The 18144-nt window shown below is 39.3% G+C and overlaps 2 protein-coding genes across 3 annotated transcripts in view; one reads left to right on the forward strand and one right to left on the reverse strand.

Moving 5' to 3' along the window:
- The window catches only part of slc18a2 (solute carrier family 18 member 2), a 28207-nt gene extending 23704 nt beyond the window's left edge, over positions 1 to 4503 (forward strand). Inside the window, exons 15-17 of one of the 2 annotated variants that reach the window (XM_067475839.1) lie at positions 343 to 476; positions 1416 to 1542; positions 4324 to 4503. In XM_067475839.1, coding sequence (XP_067331940.1) covers positions 343 to 476; positions 1416 to 1523 — 242 coding nt within the window. In that variant the 3' untranslated portion in view covers positions 1524 to 1542; positions 4324 to 4503. Of the gene's footprint in view, positions 1 to 342; positions 477 to 1415 lie in introns of both variants that reach the window. The other variant, XM_067475838.1, reaches the window with a different exon arrangement.
- Positions 4504 to 8224: 3721 nt separating this feature from the next.
- The window catches only part of pdzd8 (PDZ domain containing 8), a 33625-nt gene continuing 23705 nt past the window's right edge, over positions 8225 to 18144 (reverse strand). The window contains exons 4-5 of the mRNA XM_067475837.1: positions 11470 to 11632; positions 8225 to 11288 (exon numbers count right to left, since the gene is read on the reverse strand). Coding sequence (XP_067331938.1) covers positions 8929 to 11288; positions 11470 to 11632 — 2523 coding nt within the window. The 3' untranslated portion in view covers positions 8225 to 8928. The remainder of the gene's footprint in view (positions 11289 to 11469; positions 11633 to 18144) is intronic.

The following is an 18144-nucleotide window of genomic DNA, read 5'->3' on the forward strand; positions in this document are numbered from 1 at the left end:
GTTCTTGCATGAGGCCAATTGCTGTAACAATTGAGGTCCGTTTTTGATTGGTTTTGGTTGTTAGTGTAACATAACATAGTCATAAAAGTATATATTAGGTGGTTTTGCTTTTTTTTTTTTTTTTTTTAAATCGATTCACATTTCTTATACCCATACTAGCTCTGGCTTAAAGATAATGAATGATAACATGTTTCTTTTAATGCTGAGTGCTCATTTTATAGTGTATATATATATATATATATAGAGAGAGAGAGAGAGAGAGAAATTGTCCTGTAAGTACTAACATGCATGATAAAACAAAGCAAAGTAAGCCAGTATGTGATCTGTCCCCTGCTGCTGTAGGTCCATCTATTGGAGGCTCCATAGCTGAGAGTATTGGCTTCCCTTGGCTGATGACCTTGATTGGAATAGTGGATATTTTCTTTGCTCCCCTTTGCTTTTTCCTCAGGAATCCACCAGGACAGGAAGAGAAAATCGTAAGCTCCCAACCACACTTAAATACAGTCAAGCCCACCCTCTCTATATACAAGTATATACAGTCTACATAAAGACATGAAGGAGCCAAAGCCAACAAACAACAAAGATTGGATGATGTAATAGTTTTTCCATCAGTTATAATCAAACTCCCTAATCAATTGTTTTAATTGCTCTGACATGTGGTTCCATAAAGCCTCAAACACGTGTGAAAAATGTTAGTGTTGTTATGTTATTATACACTTATTCAAGCTGTGTCCTAACTTCAGCTGGACAAAGTGTTAAAGCTGTGGGCTAAATATCAGATGTTCACACTGAGCCCAACACTGGGTGTCCAGTGTTTCATATGAGATGAAATTATGATATTCTTCTCATTACTAATAGAATAAGAAGCTGTAGAAACACTGGACATTATTTCAAATATCCAGGTAACATTAAGGATACACAGTTAAGTAGTGCACACATTATTATCTAAGGTCTTACTGAATGGGTAGTTTTTGCTTCTTTTGGGATGATGATTATGATTAAACCATAAAACAGAGTAACAGACTGTTTCTGCTGACAAAAACTAAATTTGCATAGATCGGTTTTCCTTAACATAAAAAACCTTTTTGGAAATCTCTTTTCCAAAAAGCCAAATCCGATTGAGCATGATTTAATGTTGAGATGAAATAAGAGGGGGGGGGGGGGCTTTGTTAACACATTGCCAAAGGGTAGAATGTCATGAAAACCTTCCTTTACACAGGAACAGGGTACAAAATAAAATGGTGTTATCCCGTAACTGGGAGATACAATGTAACTATATGAGCACATCACGTGAATAATGTAACTATAAATCTGTAATTCTGAATAAATAGGTAGAAAGAAAAGAACAGAAGAGAAAAAACGTGTTTTCATATTATTTAATCAAGATGTGTCAGAAACAATACTTGTGTTTTCAGGCAATTTTGATGGACACCAACTGCTCAATGAAGACGAGGTCCTACTCCACACAGGGGACATACTATCAGGGTGAAAACATGGATCCAGAATACGATGATTATGATTAACGGGACAGCAGCAATGCAGGTGAAGCCTTCAGAGGATATATTTTGTTGTACAAAAAAAGAACATAAGAAAAAAAAAAAAAAAGCAGTGAAACAAAACAGCCAAGATCTGTGAATGTCCTGTGTTCAGTCTTCACTGTTCAGTGTCTTCTTAGCAGCTGTACTGGAGCAAACCAAAGGTTTTGTTGCTCTGTGGTTGCAGGTGTATTGTGTGAGAGGGATTCTTCTAGCCAACAGCCTTATTCAATAGAAAGTCCATTAGAAAACAGCTTTTAGACAGTAGCAGGCTGCTGAGCAACAAGTACGCTGCTTTATTTGAGAGACAAATCTGATCTTCATTCCTGTGTCTGCCAATGTCCACGACACTGTCCAGAGTGTTATTCCCCAACATCTTAGTGCATTTGGTAGTATAGTGGGTAATTGTGTGGTATGTCCAGAAACAGTTGTCGGTGTAAACTCCAGAGATATTTTGGTCCAGTCTTGGGCCTTTGCTTGCTTTGTTTGAGGTTAGACACAGCAACATCGGGGCAGAGTTAGGAAAAAAGTTTCAGTTTGACCGAAACTCACTGCTTCCTAACACATCACACATGACTGACAACAAGAAGAGAAGCAGCACACGTTTCACTCCAACTCACGTCTCCTGTCAGTTTTGTACTTTATTGTCGCGTCTCATTGTTAACCACCCAACATTCTCCTCACAACTGGTCTAAATACTTGGTGACTTGTGTCTTATGTTCACAATCATATGTTGCCAAAGACTCGTATGTATATATATAGACAGCAGCAGGTTCATACTGTAGGACCTACAGTTTGTAGTCATATGTTGCAGGAGGACAGTCTCATATTTGCTGCAGAGGCCTCGCATTGCTTGTTCATTATGATATGTAAATAAAGTGAGTAAACACCAATACAGCCGTCCAGCTGGATGCAGTCTCACAGCTGTCTCCACCCCATGTCTCTTTGGAGGAGAGACGTATTCTCCATGCGAGCAGGGTTGAACGTGATTCACAGCTAATACAATGTGAGTACAATTCTGTAATGTTTGTCTCCCCTGAAACACAAAACTGGAATGTCACTATTAGAGAGATGGTTTGCTCTTAATCTGCAAAACATTTATAGTTTGCTCTGTCATGGATGACAGCAAGTGTCAGTGGAAGGATTCTTATTGCAAACCAGAATTATGGCACAGAAAATGAGCTGCAACCTCCAGAGGAATCCACCAGCTCCTGTCCAGCCAATAGAAATTAGGCCACATTTACAATGAGTCCGTTTGATTCTCACATCAGAGTCAAACTTTGCCACCTTTTTTCTCTTCCAAAGGAACCTGTGACTGACAGTTGACTTTCATACAATAAGTAGCTTTGAATGTTTAGTAGATTTAGCTATGGGTTTTACCACTGAAGACTATTTGTTGTTAAAAATACAAATGAAAGAAAAGCAGGCAGATGTAAATTTCAGAAAAGAGGGAAAAAACATTCAAAGGTGTGACATAAACCCCGGGCACAGTCACTGGGGAAGTAAAACAACATGGGGGTTTTTCAGTCCATAAAGACAGAGACCACACAACAACACACAAAACATTACAGAGATGAGACACAAAGACTTATGGACAGATTAGGCCAAGATGAACCTTTACCAAAGTGAATGAAGAAAGGAGCTTCAGGTATGTTCATGGCTATGGAGCTGTGTGTTTCCATAAAGGCTGAATTGATCTACAATTGAATTGAAACACTGCCTATCTAACAGTTACAAATTGCTTGGTATCTGTCCCATTTTTTCATGGACATCCATAATCGGTGAGTGTGTCCTCCTGTAAAATACCAACTAGGCAGGTGGTTTGTACGCAGTGCAGTTTGTCAGGCTTGGTGGGTACGAATGGGCCAACAGAGCAGAGGACTTTCCCACAGGACAGTGGGCTTTGAGTCCAGAGTGAACGGTTTGACAGGAGTCATGTGATGCACATTGTGTCGAACAACTGAATTGAAATGACACCAGAGCAGCACGTAACCATGTTAATACTAATCCCGAACCTAAACTAACTCTTGTGTCTTTGTGTCTAACCCTAACCAAAGCACTGTTTACAGTTTTTGTGTCGGCCATTTTGGTGACAATGAGGCGTTAAGGTTGGATGACTTGTTATAACAGTGTGAGTGTCATGATTTTTCTCCTTTCTCACACGGGTTTTGCTGTATTTAAGTCAAACATTTATACATGCGGTTGCAAACTGCACTTGACATTTATGAACGTAGAACGGTGGACAGTGCTGCTGACTTCCATGTTGTCATGTGGAGCATCAAACTGTGCTGTCAGCAGCACCACCCTTGTGCGTTTTGTGCCCAGTCGTGCATAGAGCTGCATTCTGAAACTTCAAGTGCAGTTTGAGATGGAAAATTCATTTGAATTTAGATAAAATATCAAATCCCTCATGACCTGTTCGGCTTTGAATACATATCCTTCTTATATGTCATCTTGTTCTCAGAGACAACATTTTAAGCCACAGGTGTTGATCGTGTCTGTGGGAATATTAATGACAACACACGATTGTACTGATACAGCATTGACTGGAGTCCACCTGTGGCAAATTGAAATGACTGCCAAGAGATTTTCCAGCGTTGAAACGTAACATTTGAAGGTTCAGCGCTAGAGTTGTATTGTTGTATTGTATCCATTGTAAATGATGGATAATCACACTGGGTCTTAACAAGGAATAATCACAGTAAACCAGAGAAACACATTTTAGGTTTTTCAGAAAAACTGATGACTGACACTTTTTCTGACTGAGCCTTTTGACGTTTAAATACAGAATACGTTTTTGGCCATGAGGCTGGTGAACTAAGCAGCTCGGACAGATTAACACCGTGCTCCTGACTGCACACAACAATTCCCCATAAATGTTTTTTCAATGATCATCATTTGTTATATTTCTGCCATAATCTTTAAACTGTATTCTCTCTGCTTGTCATTAAATTACAGTGTAAACTGATTTGTTCTTGTATTTGAATGAAATTTTCCACTTGTTTTACTATTAGTAATGTTTCCAGTGTCTTGTCATGTAGTGTTTTTTATTTCCTTATAAAATTGCTGATTACTGGACTGTGCTACATTTCAGTAAAGTGCTGAGATATTCTTCTGACTATATAAACACTGGAGCGATTGATTCATAAATGTCCTCAGTCTGAGGTACAAACATGCAAACTCCACCCACAGATATAAGCATCCATGTGCACACTGCCCACTGCCTGCTTATGTCATTTATGTCCTTTCTTCTGCAAATTCTCACCTGTGGGAATTAATGTGACAATTAACATTTTGTACATGATAGTTATTCCAGTTTGGTAAAAAAAAAAACCATCCTTACACTGTGTGAGTGTTACTAGGAGGTGGAAGGCAGCAGAATAAGTTGCCATCATGGGGAAATGTGGGAGCAGACACACTGTAATCAGCCTGTCCATCTCAACTCTTGCCTTCAATTACTCTTGGCTTCAATTACATAGCAGATGCTTCCACAATGCATCCCCCCTTCCCTAAAACCCGAGGCATCTCTGCTTCTTGTTGCTACAGGAAAGCTTAGCCCCACATTTTTCTAACAATGTCACATTGCTTTTTTAGGAAGGACACCTAACGTATTGCAGTTTACTCAAATATATAAGAAAAAAGCTGCATACTGTGAACACTAGGCTAATGTTTGTAATCCGATATAATTTAGGAAGGTTAGAGGAGTCATAGAAGGGGTTTATCGCTCTTTTGTTTGTGCAGCAAACCAAGAGGTGCATGTATTGTGGTCCCTAAATCACAGGAGCATGTGGAACATGTGGTTCATTTTATGGCTGGACCCACTGAAAAAAAGAAAAAAAACTTTCATACGAGTGAAATGGTTCCATGTTTAAATCCAGTCTCCCATCCTCATAATATGTCATTCGTTTAAAAAGCTTATTAGAGACCAAATCACAGCACAGTGGTTTTTAAGAATCATAGAATTGGCAAGTTATGCCCGTGATCACTGCTTTAGCTTTGGTCATAAAAATCTCAAGTTAGCAAAAATACAGTGTTTGTGTTTCGAGGCAGACAACCAGTAATATAGGCTTGAATTCATGTGATTAGCTAATGCAGCGACTTGCTGCACATCGCGTCGCATCACGTCCGCAGTAATGAATGTGTATATATTTGCATAAGCTGCAGTGGACCAGTCTGTTAACTCGTTTCAGTGTGTAAACACCCTACAGAACATGCTGGGGTCTCATGGCTTAAACATTCTTTTGGTCATCTTATTACTGGAGCACTTTAGAAAGGGAAGAACAGGAAGTGGTTGGGTTTGGTTCCTGTACGCTAGAGACTGAAAGCTGCTGGAAACTACAGGTCATGACTGAAGCTGACAGCAAAAAAGAAAAATGTGATAAGGAAAGTGCCTGAATACATGATGTCATATTCAGTTTGAATTTAATGGAAGTTTCAAGTCTTGTGCTTGTTAACGTGAGTTGATTAAACCATGAAGCAGAATGACTGGAATTTATTTGAGCTTGTTTATTTAGGTTACTTACAATAAAGCTTCATCAGATAAGCCTTCTTGAAAATTGTGCACAACATCCCTCACATACACAAAAAGAAACAAATACCATCTTTACCTGCCGAAAGCCACGACAGGCAGCCACATTGTAAGTGCAGTTTCAAAGGTGAAGGTTGGGGGCAGAAGCATGTGACTATGTGACCTGTGAAGGAGAACGTTACAGCAAGAGCAGCAGCAGCAACAACAGCAAAAGCAGCGCTTCTATGGCCAAAAGAGGGAAATTACAGACACCACACATTGTTAAAAATAAAATTTAAAAAAAAGAGAGGTCACAGACATAACAGAATAATCGGTTTCAATTTCTACAAAAATACTGAACGAAAAAATCTGGATATTCAGTGACTGAGAGGCAGCCAATAAGCCAATATCTACTGTACAAGAGCAAAATATCGATTACACAGAAGACTAACTGCCATGTCTGGTTACTTCTTATCCAATTTCTCTGAGCAAGTCCTTTTAAAGTTACACTGCAATAACTAATAAATGTACTTGTCTATCTGCTAAATCTTCCATCCGTGGTCACTGTATGTACACAAACAAACCTTAGGCCGTTTAAAGAAAACCCTCAGAGATTTTCCCTTTTGTTAAAACACTGGTGAGGGTGTGTTGTTTTCTGTACTAGTAAGACAATGATTTACAATGGGAAAAGTCTAGTTACAGGGACCGACTGCGTTTAAAAAGCTGCTTAGATGCCAAACTGTTGCACAATGGTTTTAAATCCACAGCCAGTTATAGGCAGTGAGGATCTCGAGGTAAACAGAAATGTTAAGATAACCCGAAAAATACAGTCAACACCACAAATGTATAATGTCACATTGCACTGCAGAAAAGGTTCAAACATGAGGCTGCACCATTTAACAGTAATGTGATTATCAGCTGTGTTGTGCTGGGTAAATACAGTAAGCACAAGGCCTTAGCACTAGTTTTCCCAACACGCTTTTAATTAAACCTTAGAGAAGATGGGCATATATAGTACACATATGTACATCCAGTGACATGATCAAATAGACAACAGCACAGCAGGAAATAGAAGGCTGACCTTTGTATATCGAGGCAGCACAGAAGGCCAGTGAAGGTACTAGTTCACTCTCACGAGGTGAGACAACAGTTTAAACTAGCTGAGCTTTTACTGTAACACAATGCTTAGTCATGACACACAGGATGATGAACAGTTCCAAATTACTTTCTAATATGAAAAACATTTTTCTAACGTTTACCTCGTAGTTATCATGAAAAACTAAGTGACTGATCTAGTAATATTTTCAACCACTGAAGTATGTTTACCTCCTCCAACTGGACGTTCAGATTCATGTTCATAACACAATTTTAACACACCAATACCAAATCTGTGCTAAAATTGTGATATGGCACCGTCTAGCAAAATAACCACCAGGATAAAGAAAGGACATGGCCATCAAAATATATCAGTAAGAGTAAGTAAGGAGTAAGATTTCCCCTCTTATAACACATTTTTGTAATGGTTCTGCAAAGGAATAAAACAAATGAAAAGAATGGGATTGTAGCTGTAGCTGGTTCTGATAGAATCACTGAAACAAGATACAATAATGCTTTATGTTTGCCAAACTGTGGTAAGTAATAAACACCCAAAGGTCTGATCATACATTCATTTAAAGCATGAAGACGACACATAAAAGACAATAAATCACAGAAGCAATTACTGTAAATCTTATCACCACAAGAGTTTCTGGGTAAGATACATTCAGGAATCAATTAAAAGATGTCAACTATGTGCCTTTCTCACATTGCGCCCATCAAGTTTTGATGATGCAAGTGCTTTAAAAAAAACCCAAAGAACGCAAAGACAATTCCTGAAACAAACCTTCTTAAACTTGACAAAACAGTGGTATAATGTAACATTAGGGGTTTTTCCTAGTGATACATCTTTGAGTCGTCTCTGTGCTTGTTCAATATCACAACTCTGATACATTGATAAAACTTTCTGACTAGCTGAGGACCTGCTATCAAAGTTCAATGGGTTTCTCACATTGCACCCGTGCACGTTGTGATTAAGTTGTGATATCCAGAACTCAAGTTGGCAAGACAAAAAGATCTTCATAAGCAAAGTGAACTTTTGTACATTTCGGGTTTTATTTATTCATTTATTTATTTATTTATTTGGGGGGGGGGTCTTGCCAAGTTATGTAGTTACCTCATAAGGATGATATAAGGGGTGCAGCAAGTAATACAAAGAAAAAACCTAAAGAAAGAGGCAAAGCATTTATAATTTCACAAGAAACTGTGCACCAGTAAAGGTACTTGGAATATTTACAATTTTTAAAAAGTGCTAAAAAAGATATGCATGTATGATAGCAAGATCCTTAAACCAATAACATGTTCAAACCTTATTTTCCATAGTAGTATAGACAGTCAAAGTCATATCAACTCCATATGGATTCGATTACACCACAGAGATGTATGTAAAGTCTTCATGTCAAAGAAGTTACAGACAAGAGAGCAACTTATATTAAATGCTTTCAATGACAATTTCAAACCACAAAAACAAAAAAACAAACAAAAACAACAAAAAAACAGAAAGAAATGAGGATAAATATGCAGGTCTAGTGAGGACAGGTCAAACTATAACATACTGAGCATGAAGACAGCATCTCACTGTGCAAAGTAAAACATTAAAAACCAGTTTACTACGAATTCTTAGGAAGAAAAGTAATTTAATCCTCTATTCCAACATAGGGATGATTCCAAAACTGGATTTCAACATATCTGATATTGAAAATTAACTACTGCACTTCTCCTAATAAACTGGAAATTGGTTTGTTGGAAAGTACAAGTCCAAAGTTAACACTTTCCCTCGTCTTTTTTTTTTTAGTGCAGTGCTTCAACACAGATCTGCTCCTCAGTAATGTCATCCAGCAGTTGCACCTCCACTGGGCTGCATGTGTCACTGTCATAGACCTCTGTCCCTACCAGGGCCTCTTCCTCCAGGCCTTCCCCTTTGCCTTTAAAGCCTTGCTGCTCTGAAGGGGAGGTGCTCTCCACTGACTCAAGGTCCTCAATGCCTGCTCGGTAGTGGATCATTAGCAAGGTGAGAGCCTGGAGTCTCTCCCCAGACTTGGCTAAGGCAGTACTAATTAGGGCTTTGCGTCGGGCATCTGTGGCCTCCCTTTCCTCCAGCATGAGGGCATTGTTGTGCTCCAGCTCCTGGTCAATTTCCTGCTGCAGCTTGTCCAGCATCAATTCCAGCTTCTGGGAACGTTCATCTGTGGGCAGCGTACGGTATAGATCACGACCTATCTCCTTCACAGCAATGAACACACTGTCATCCAACCCACCTTCCTTCCGTACCAGTTTACTAGTTCCACTGCTGGGAGGCTGTTTTGAGGGACTAGCACCACTGGTGTAAGTCTCAGTATCACTGCTCTCATTATCGGAAGTGTTGGGGGTATGCTTAGGTGAGGGCTCCACTGCTCCGGGCACCACATCCGCCACCTGCTCAACGAACCGAGCTTTGGGCACCTGGCGGAGGTTTAGCAAGCGTGAGCTAGTGTTGATGATGTGCCGTGTTAGGCCAGTGGTGGCCCGGTTTATGGTGGACTTGGCTTCAGGGTCAGCTCCACGACGTTCAGTGGCCGCCACACAAAAAGGATTTTCAGCAAGGCACTTGTCCTGGCATTTCTTGTGGCAAACATAAGCGCAGATCATACACTGCGAGGCCGCCTTGGTCCATACTTTCTTCTTGCAGTATTCACACCAGGTGGGATTCTGAAACTGAGTGTCCTGGAAGTTGTGACGAACTTCCACCAACTGCATCGTGCTAAAAGCACAGTCATCACGGTGTGCTGAGGGAATAGGTTCCCTCTCCTTTTCCCTTAGATCCTCATCATGGAGACTCCCCTCCCGCTCTCTGTCTGCCAGGGCCCCTGGATACTCAAATTCACCATCAGTTAAGCAGCAAAAGTTCAGTGTAACATCTCCATAACACAGCTTCTCATTGAAACCCTTGTGAGTACTGAGGTTGCGTAGTGCAGTGCGGCTAACGTTTGCTCTGGGCTCTGAAGCCCCCAACCTAAAAGTGCTCTGGTACTCTGATGAAGATGTGGCCATACATTCCAAGGATATATGCTCCAACTGGAGACTTACATGACCCAGGCATAACAAACTTCCCAGCTTAAAGGGATCTTTGCACCACAGAGCCACATTAAGGTACTTATGGTTGCTCTCCACCTCAAACACCACTGAGGCCTTTTGCCAGCGTGCTGTCTGGTTACGAAACATGGATTCTGGAGATTCCCACAGGGAGTGGTCTTCTAGACTGTCCCGTGTACTACAGGAGCTCTCTGAAGCTTTGTCCTTTGCTTGATCAGCCTTGCTGCTCAAGGTCACAGTGGAAAGGACTGGCAGTTCATCAGTGGACTCTGCTGATCTGTAAGAATGCCTTGTCTCAGCCTGTCTGACACCTGTCTTCTCAATATCTATCTTGTCCTCATTGGCACCAGTTAGAGGAACTTTTTCTGGAGATTTTTCAGAAGTACTGATGGTGGTAGTCATTACTGGAGCAACAGACGCATTAGTACTTGTAACAGAATCAACTCCTTCCAACAGGCTGGTTTCAGATGAGGCCGACGTCAACCTTATCATAGGTCTTGGTGGGACTGGGGGGCGAGAAGGAGGGGGTGGGGGAGGCATGGAAGGGCGCTGCAGAACCTCCCCAGGGTAACTACTAGTTTTGTGTGGTGACGGCTTTGGTGATTCTTTGGCCTGAGGCTTTAAAGGTGACTGGAGACCAACCAAGTTTAATTTGCGGTTAAGGATGGGTGATATGGTACCAAGGGGCTTAGAGGCCAAGTTGGCCACAGTCCTTTTGGGGCTTTGGTTTACTGCAAGTAAAAAATCCTCTTTAGTGTCACTGGTATTGGTTGTACTGTTGTTAGAGCCACCAGTCTGGCTAGGTTTAGAATCCACAATCAACTCTTCAAACTCAGAGTCCATGTCTCTACTGTCAGATGGGTCAGAAAGGGTGGTGACGGGAGCTGGGTCTTCCTCATAACCCCCTGGGTGGGGAATTAAACTTGTTTCCTCCAACTGCCCAAACCCTTCCTGAAGAGTTCCCAGGCTTCCTAAAGTGGGAGTCTGATGTCGAACCGGTCTCTCATAACGTACCACCACCCTGTCTCCAGCCTGCTTCAATAATTTGGGCACCTGAACTGAAGACGTTACTTTAATACCTGTCAACAGAAACAAACAGGAAATGTCGTCAAAAGTGCAAAGAACTGAATTTCAGTTTTAAAAAAATTATACAAAATAGCATTAACACATTTTAGCTTCCTTAACAATAGTTAATTATATTAACAGATTAAACAATGTGACATTCTGCTGATTAAAAATGTGTGCAGTGATATGTCGGACCTCCAATGGCGATGAGGCGATCACCCCTCTGCAGGTCTGCCAACGCTGCAGGGGAGTTGGGTGTGACTGTCTCAATGCAGACGTGAACTGCATCTCCCTCGCTGGCAGAAACTTGCCTGAAAGTCATCCCCACACTGCCACATGGCCCCTTGATAACCTCCGTCTAGTGCATCAGATTACAAGAACAAAAACTGAACAATGATGAGCTGCATCGATTTAGAGGCTCTAGGCCCCATTGTGACATCTTTACAACATAAACCTTAACTTTGTGTACCAGTAGTATTGTGATAAACAAGAATTTAATTTATTACAAATATTACCATTTCTATTTGCCTTGCAATGCAAATACGTGGTTGAATTATTGAATGATTATTATTTATGGAGATTTGTACATACATTTAAAAAAAAAAACATTAAGGTAATGCTTTAATAAACTACAGTATCTCCAGTGACTTATTAGAATATCAAATAAAACACGGGGTACTGGAAAAGCGTATGCAGCATTGTGTTAGTTTTGGTTTATGAATTGCTATTATTATTTATCATTTACAGTAAGTTGTTTGTGTAGTGTTATCTGGGTGAGCATTACTTCAATACATCTTATTCTATATGTACATTAATTCTGGACAACCACGTTTCCTTGTCATATTTACCATAACCACAGAATGATTGATCGTTAATTCTCATAATCATAATTTATGCATACCACCAATGTTTATAATAATCCTGATCTCTAGATTTCTGCTGATTTCTAGATTACTGATGTTAGCGAATAAGATACACAAGACATTATCTTAACTCGAAGTTAATATTTTCATTGACATTTTTCAAAAGGTCTTTAATGATGCTTCTCTTAACATTTTTATGTGGATAACGTGTATATTAAATGTGAGTTGCTGTTACAACTTTTTCTAGTTTCCAGCGATGAAGCCAGATGCACCTTTGTGGTGATGTGCTGATGTCACTGAATCAGGATATCTGACCCCTGTACTTGACTTGGATTGAGGAAGACCACTTATGGTTGAAACACTGGTCATCTAACAGAATATAAGAAATGTTATTGTGTGCAGTTAGGCTATGAGTTACTATGACCACTCCTAGATTTTGGTGTGCAATTTACTTGACGCTCTTTCTGACTGTATAATCACAAACATCCAAATGAACTGCAGACTTGAAATGCAAAAGAAAGAGAGAAAAACAAAACAGGATGACAAATGCATGAAGTGCATAACTGACATGTGCCTCCAGCACTTGGTTGAGAGAAAGCAAAATTGGCAATTTTGTGGGAGACGTCAGGGATGCAATTAACCTTAGCCCCCGTAAGAGTCACTGCACCGAGTCTAACTCACATTTCTCACAACACACATGTGGAGGTTACTCACTTTTAGTACGTCTGACAGGCTGTCTGTACAGCAGCAATACATTCACATGTCCTATGCTGATAGGCAACAATAAAAATAAACCCATGCAGATTTAAGTGTGATCATTTGAGATTGTCATCTTACTGAAAACATTCATGGCAGGATCTATTCAAGTTAAGACAAAGAGTAAAATGAGGTAAAGGAAAAGAAGGAGAATAGACAGTACAGGTGTCCTGGTTTAAAAAAAAAAAAAAAAAAAAGGAGGGCTAACTTGATGTGGGCAGACAGAGATGAAGGACTGTAATTTCCTCTGCTGTCATTTGTATAGCGCTGGTGGAAGGCAGTGATTGAGTTAGAGCTGGCCGTGAATAAGCAGATGATCTATACAAGCTACACTGGCTGGAGGAGGAGGGAAAAAAATAAAAAATAAATAAATAAATAAATAAAAAAATATATATAAATTACACGTTTTCGGCTTGTTTTATTATAACACTGGCTTTTTTAATAGTCAGAAAGATAAAGTAATGGGAACTAATTTAAAAATATAGAACAAAGTCAATGATTGTGTATATTCACATATAACGTAGTGAGTTACTTAAAATGACTGGTGAAGCCAATTGCTTTTAAACACACAATTAATTAAATGGAGATCATCTGAATGCAGTGAATGTTGACAGGACTGTAGTAAACTCTACATACACCTGGAGCAGTTACCAGTGAATCAGAACCCTGGTCTACAACATGAAGATAAAACAACACTAGGAAGATTATTAAAGCACAAGTTAGGAGGTGGATACAATAACATTTCCAGTTCATTTAATATCTATTGCAATGAAGTTAATAAATTGATTTTACTTTTAGGACAAAACTTAAAATTAAAATCCACAAAACAAACAAACAAACCAACCAAAATAAAAAACGGGGGAGCACAGTAGCGGCAGCTGAAAGCTCTCAAGCCAGAATTCTACTAGTTTGCAGCCATAGGCAAGTTACATATAGATACATTTCATATGTGTTTGTCATATTTGTACAGCTGAGCAATATATTAAATTACTTTAATTTGAAGTTTTGTTTTTGAACAATGTGAAAAATATACACCACTAGCTTCGCTGTCCCCGTTTCCTTGGAGATGCTGGCACGTGTGTTTTAATTTGCTAGTTACCAAGGTGGAGTTGCCGCAGCAGGTAAAGACAACAAAATAAAACCAAAGATACTTAGTCATGTTACCTTATTGATATGGAAAGGCTACACATTTCAGCTCCTTTCTCCCTTTTGCTTGCCTTTGTGGTGCAGGCTTTACATTAAACTCAAACACCGTCTCCATAGAAGCTTTAGCATTAGCGACCTGTTAGCAATAATGTGAAGATGAGCTGTCTGCAACTGTATAATGGCATTATTGTACAGAGTGTAGCTAACCTGTGTTTCAGAGGCGTTTATAGCCCAATATGCAAACAGTATGGTTGGGAATTACTTTTTCTGGTATCGATACACAGCTGCTGCTGATAGTATTGTTTATAATGTTTAAAATATGTAAAAAGAGAAGATCCTCTACAGTAATGTTTATCTTTATCAATATGACACATATGGGCCTAATTACAAGGGTATGGTTTTAATAAAGCTATTTTTAAATCATGTTTCGTCTTGTCAGTGTAAACAGGAAAAAATAAAAATAAAAAAAATCAATTAATATCTTGAATCATCCAGAACAATGAAAAAAAAAATTGAGATTTAAAGTTTTACTCCTATTGCCCAGCTCTAGTTAGGGCTCACAGTAAGTGAGACAAACAGACATTCACACCTGTGTTTTCAGGTGTGACTCCAGGCAATGTCCAAACCCGATTCTCCCGACAATTTCCACACTTCATTAGAGAAAGAGGCTCAGCTTTTCTTGACTACTGGTCAAAAATAATGAATTTCTGAATATCAAAAATCAGGACAATTATGTAGCTCTATGTATACAGCTGCAAATACCTCTTGTGTGGAGAGTAGTCATTTCTGCTTAAATGCAAACATTGGCAGTTTCCTTTTGAATACACCACAAATATACGCAGTCACAGACATTGATATTGTACCTAATTATGACAGTACATGTCATAAACATTTGTGAATGCCATTATTACTTAACACTAGTACAAACTCCACTTATAAGACTATTGATCTACAGCAGAAGCACTGCTTTCAAAGATACAGGGCAAGAGATTTACTACAATTTCCTCAGTTCCTGGGCTCTTTGAGTTTAATATTCAATATACTATCTAAGTCTGAAAAGAGCACAGGAAGTACAACATGGGGTTTATATTCAATACTGTTGTCCATCATTTGTATCAGTAAAATAATTGTTTCAGAAAAGGACCATAGCCTCACATAGTGCTGTGGTAAACAATGTACATCCTTCTCAGTTGCTCTTTGTAATTGCCAATCTATATAAATTATTACCTATGCTGGTGAGGACATTTTCCCAGCCCTGACTGAAATACTGATACCAATCATGTTTCCTGTCACGCTGTTCAAGAATGTAGATAAGGAGATGGGACAGTAATTCCTCTGATTGACAGTCTACTACAAAACTATAAAAAGAGCTATTTGTATGTATGTAACATCTGAAAATGGAACAGTTGGTTATAGTTTGAACATCCAAGGAGTTTTTATGCTACATACATTTCACCAAGGCTCTAAATCAACAAAAGGAGGACTAGCAAAATTAGCAATAGTTATGGAGTCACCATACTCACTTTTAGGAGAAATACTGCAACAAAGCTTAGATATCAGCATATTACAGTGAGACCATATGTTTTATGATTGTCTCTTTAAGATTTAATCTGCCAATGCGTAAATCCAAGCATACTTCATTCTATAAAAGTATCCTCCCTCCACTGACTCCAATGAGAAAAGTAGCTTTTTGTGCTTCTCAAAATTACAGAGTTTAAGTGTTGTGCAGTTGAGGTTTCTCTGAGGGCTGTGCAGCAGTAACTGGTCTAACCTTGTTAACATTGACTAAGATAACAGACAGCTATTGGTTCCTTGTCTCTAGGAAAGACAAGCAAAGAACATAGCAAAATGACCAGATGTAAATGTAGCAATTTACCATCTATTTCAGCAAATTCAGCCTCTCTTTTATCTGCACGGCCACAAACAACAAATGAAAGGTTAATATGGTGAAATAGCAGCCATCACTGCTTTAAAGTTCTCTCTTTTAGCTGGAGGACAGAAACCAAGACAAAGTCTTCCTTTGATCCCCTGCATAAACCACCCATTGTGATGAAACACACATATTACACTGACATATCATGGGTGTATTCCAAACCACCACCCCCCAAAAAAATGCTCCTATACAAATATCCTTGTTGAAACTGGACTTGTGCTCCTTGCTAGTTTCCTTCTTTTTTGTCAGATAATGCAAACGTAATTCCTCTATTTTAGCTGTATATTGCATATAGCTTCCTTCCCCTTGTAATGAATGTGGACTTATACATATTGCACACATAACAGCTCTGTGTGTGTTTGTGTAAAATGTACAAAAACAAAAATCTTCTGATTCTACACTGTACACGTGTCATAAAATTGTACAGAGTCAAAACAATACAATACAATACATTTGTCATTTTTTAAAGAATCCCTTATCAATTTGTTGATATCAAGTTGGTTACTGTTCAATTTGAGTTGATTTATATCAAAATAGAAAATACTCAACCAAAACACATATGCAATAGTTCCTGAAAAATCTGTTGCAGCAGTATTGGGGAATTTTCTTTTGTCCATTTTTTGACTTTAGCACTGTTTATGGAACTCTGTGGAAGGGAGCAGTTGATCGTTATGTGCTGTTACCATTGTAAACTGGCAGACGTATCAAAAAACAGCCTGGAAAAGTAATTCTGGAAGTAATGGAAAAGATTTTAAGTGACCCACGTCCTGCAGGAATCTTACGATTCTGCAGTCAAGCAACCTATTTGGAAAATGTTGCTGCAAACAAATTCATCCATCTGCTCTTCATGAGGACGGTTTTATCTAGAGCTTATTCTTTTTCACTATAACAGTATGTCACTCGTATAGAATTCAGTTTTAGATTTTAGCAATCGCATTGTGCATCCACAACATGTGGTTAGTTGGGTGGTACTTAGCATTTCAACACAACTTTTGTACTTCAATCTAGGATTAATGATAGGTGTACACGCAAGGATTGTTAGCTGCAAGCTGAAACTGTGGCTTTACACAGCTTAGAATGAGCAATATCTCCTGTTGCTTGGCTGAACATGGTCTCCAGCAGGTCTGGGAGGGTGCATATGAGATGGAGAAGTGGGGGTTGAGCAAATCCTTTTCCCTGTCACTGCACTGCTTGGTAATTTAATCTAATACCACATGTCAGATCGATTTGTGTATGGTTATAGGGCACAAGTTGCTGCGAGGCAAGTGTGCAGCAATTCTCTGCCACATCCAATTAGTAGTTCTCTTGGTGATGGGGATGGAGTAGTCTAAGGGGTGGGCTGCTTGGCCTGCAGCTGCTCAGGTGTTTACGTGGGCAGTTATCAGGCTGGTTAACACTGACGTATATTCTGTACTGCATGTTCTCATGCACAGTATAACGCACACAGGTGTTAAAGATACAGTATAAAATTAACATTGGAACATTAGCAACTACAGCAGAGTTGTCAGGAAATTATCTGGATGTTTCAGTGAAATAGTACTTAGTTAAGTCCTTGAGCTGGTATCCTCTAAGAGGGGGAATTTAAGTAAGGGGTTACTGCTCCATCCAAAGAGATGTAATACACAGTGCTACAAAAGCCGTACATCTAGTTCCAACAGAAAAATTACACAAGGATTTAAGTTGTACATATCATATTAGATGTAATATTTTTATTGCACCGGAAAAGAGGTTTGAAAAAAGGGAAAAGCATACAAAGCATAAATAAGGTAATCTGATATGTGCACCCTTGGAGTGTGAACTCATTCGAGCTTGCATGTCAAATTGGTCAGAACCCTCCTGCTTCCACACCTGTCCAACATAGGTTTGGAAGCGGGGGAACAACATTCACCCCCCTTTGCAGGGTGACCAGTAGGCTGTCAGGGGGTTCAGTTAGATTTCTACTTCTGCCTTGCAGCTATGCAGAGCTTATACCATAGGCTACACAAGTGTACTATGCTGTTGCCATCATTTACAGACCTGAAGTAATTATAAAATATGTAGCAGTAGCTAAATGTCCAACAAGAACTTTCCCTATGTTTTAAGGTCATTATCGCACTACGCACTGTAGAACAACACCTGTTAGAAAAGTGAATACTAACCTACAATGAGCAGCCTGCTAAGTCAACAATAAAA

Source organism: Channa argus, chromosome 1 (assembly GCF_033026475.1).
Source record: "Channa argus isolate prfri chromosome 1, Channa argus male v1.0, whole genome shotgun sequence".
Lineage (NCBI taxonomy): Eukaryota > Metazoa > Chordata > Actinopteri > Anabantiformes > Channidae > Channa > Channa argus.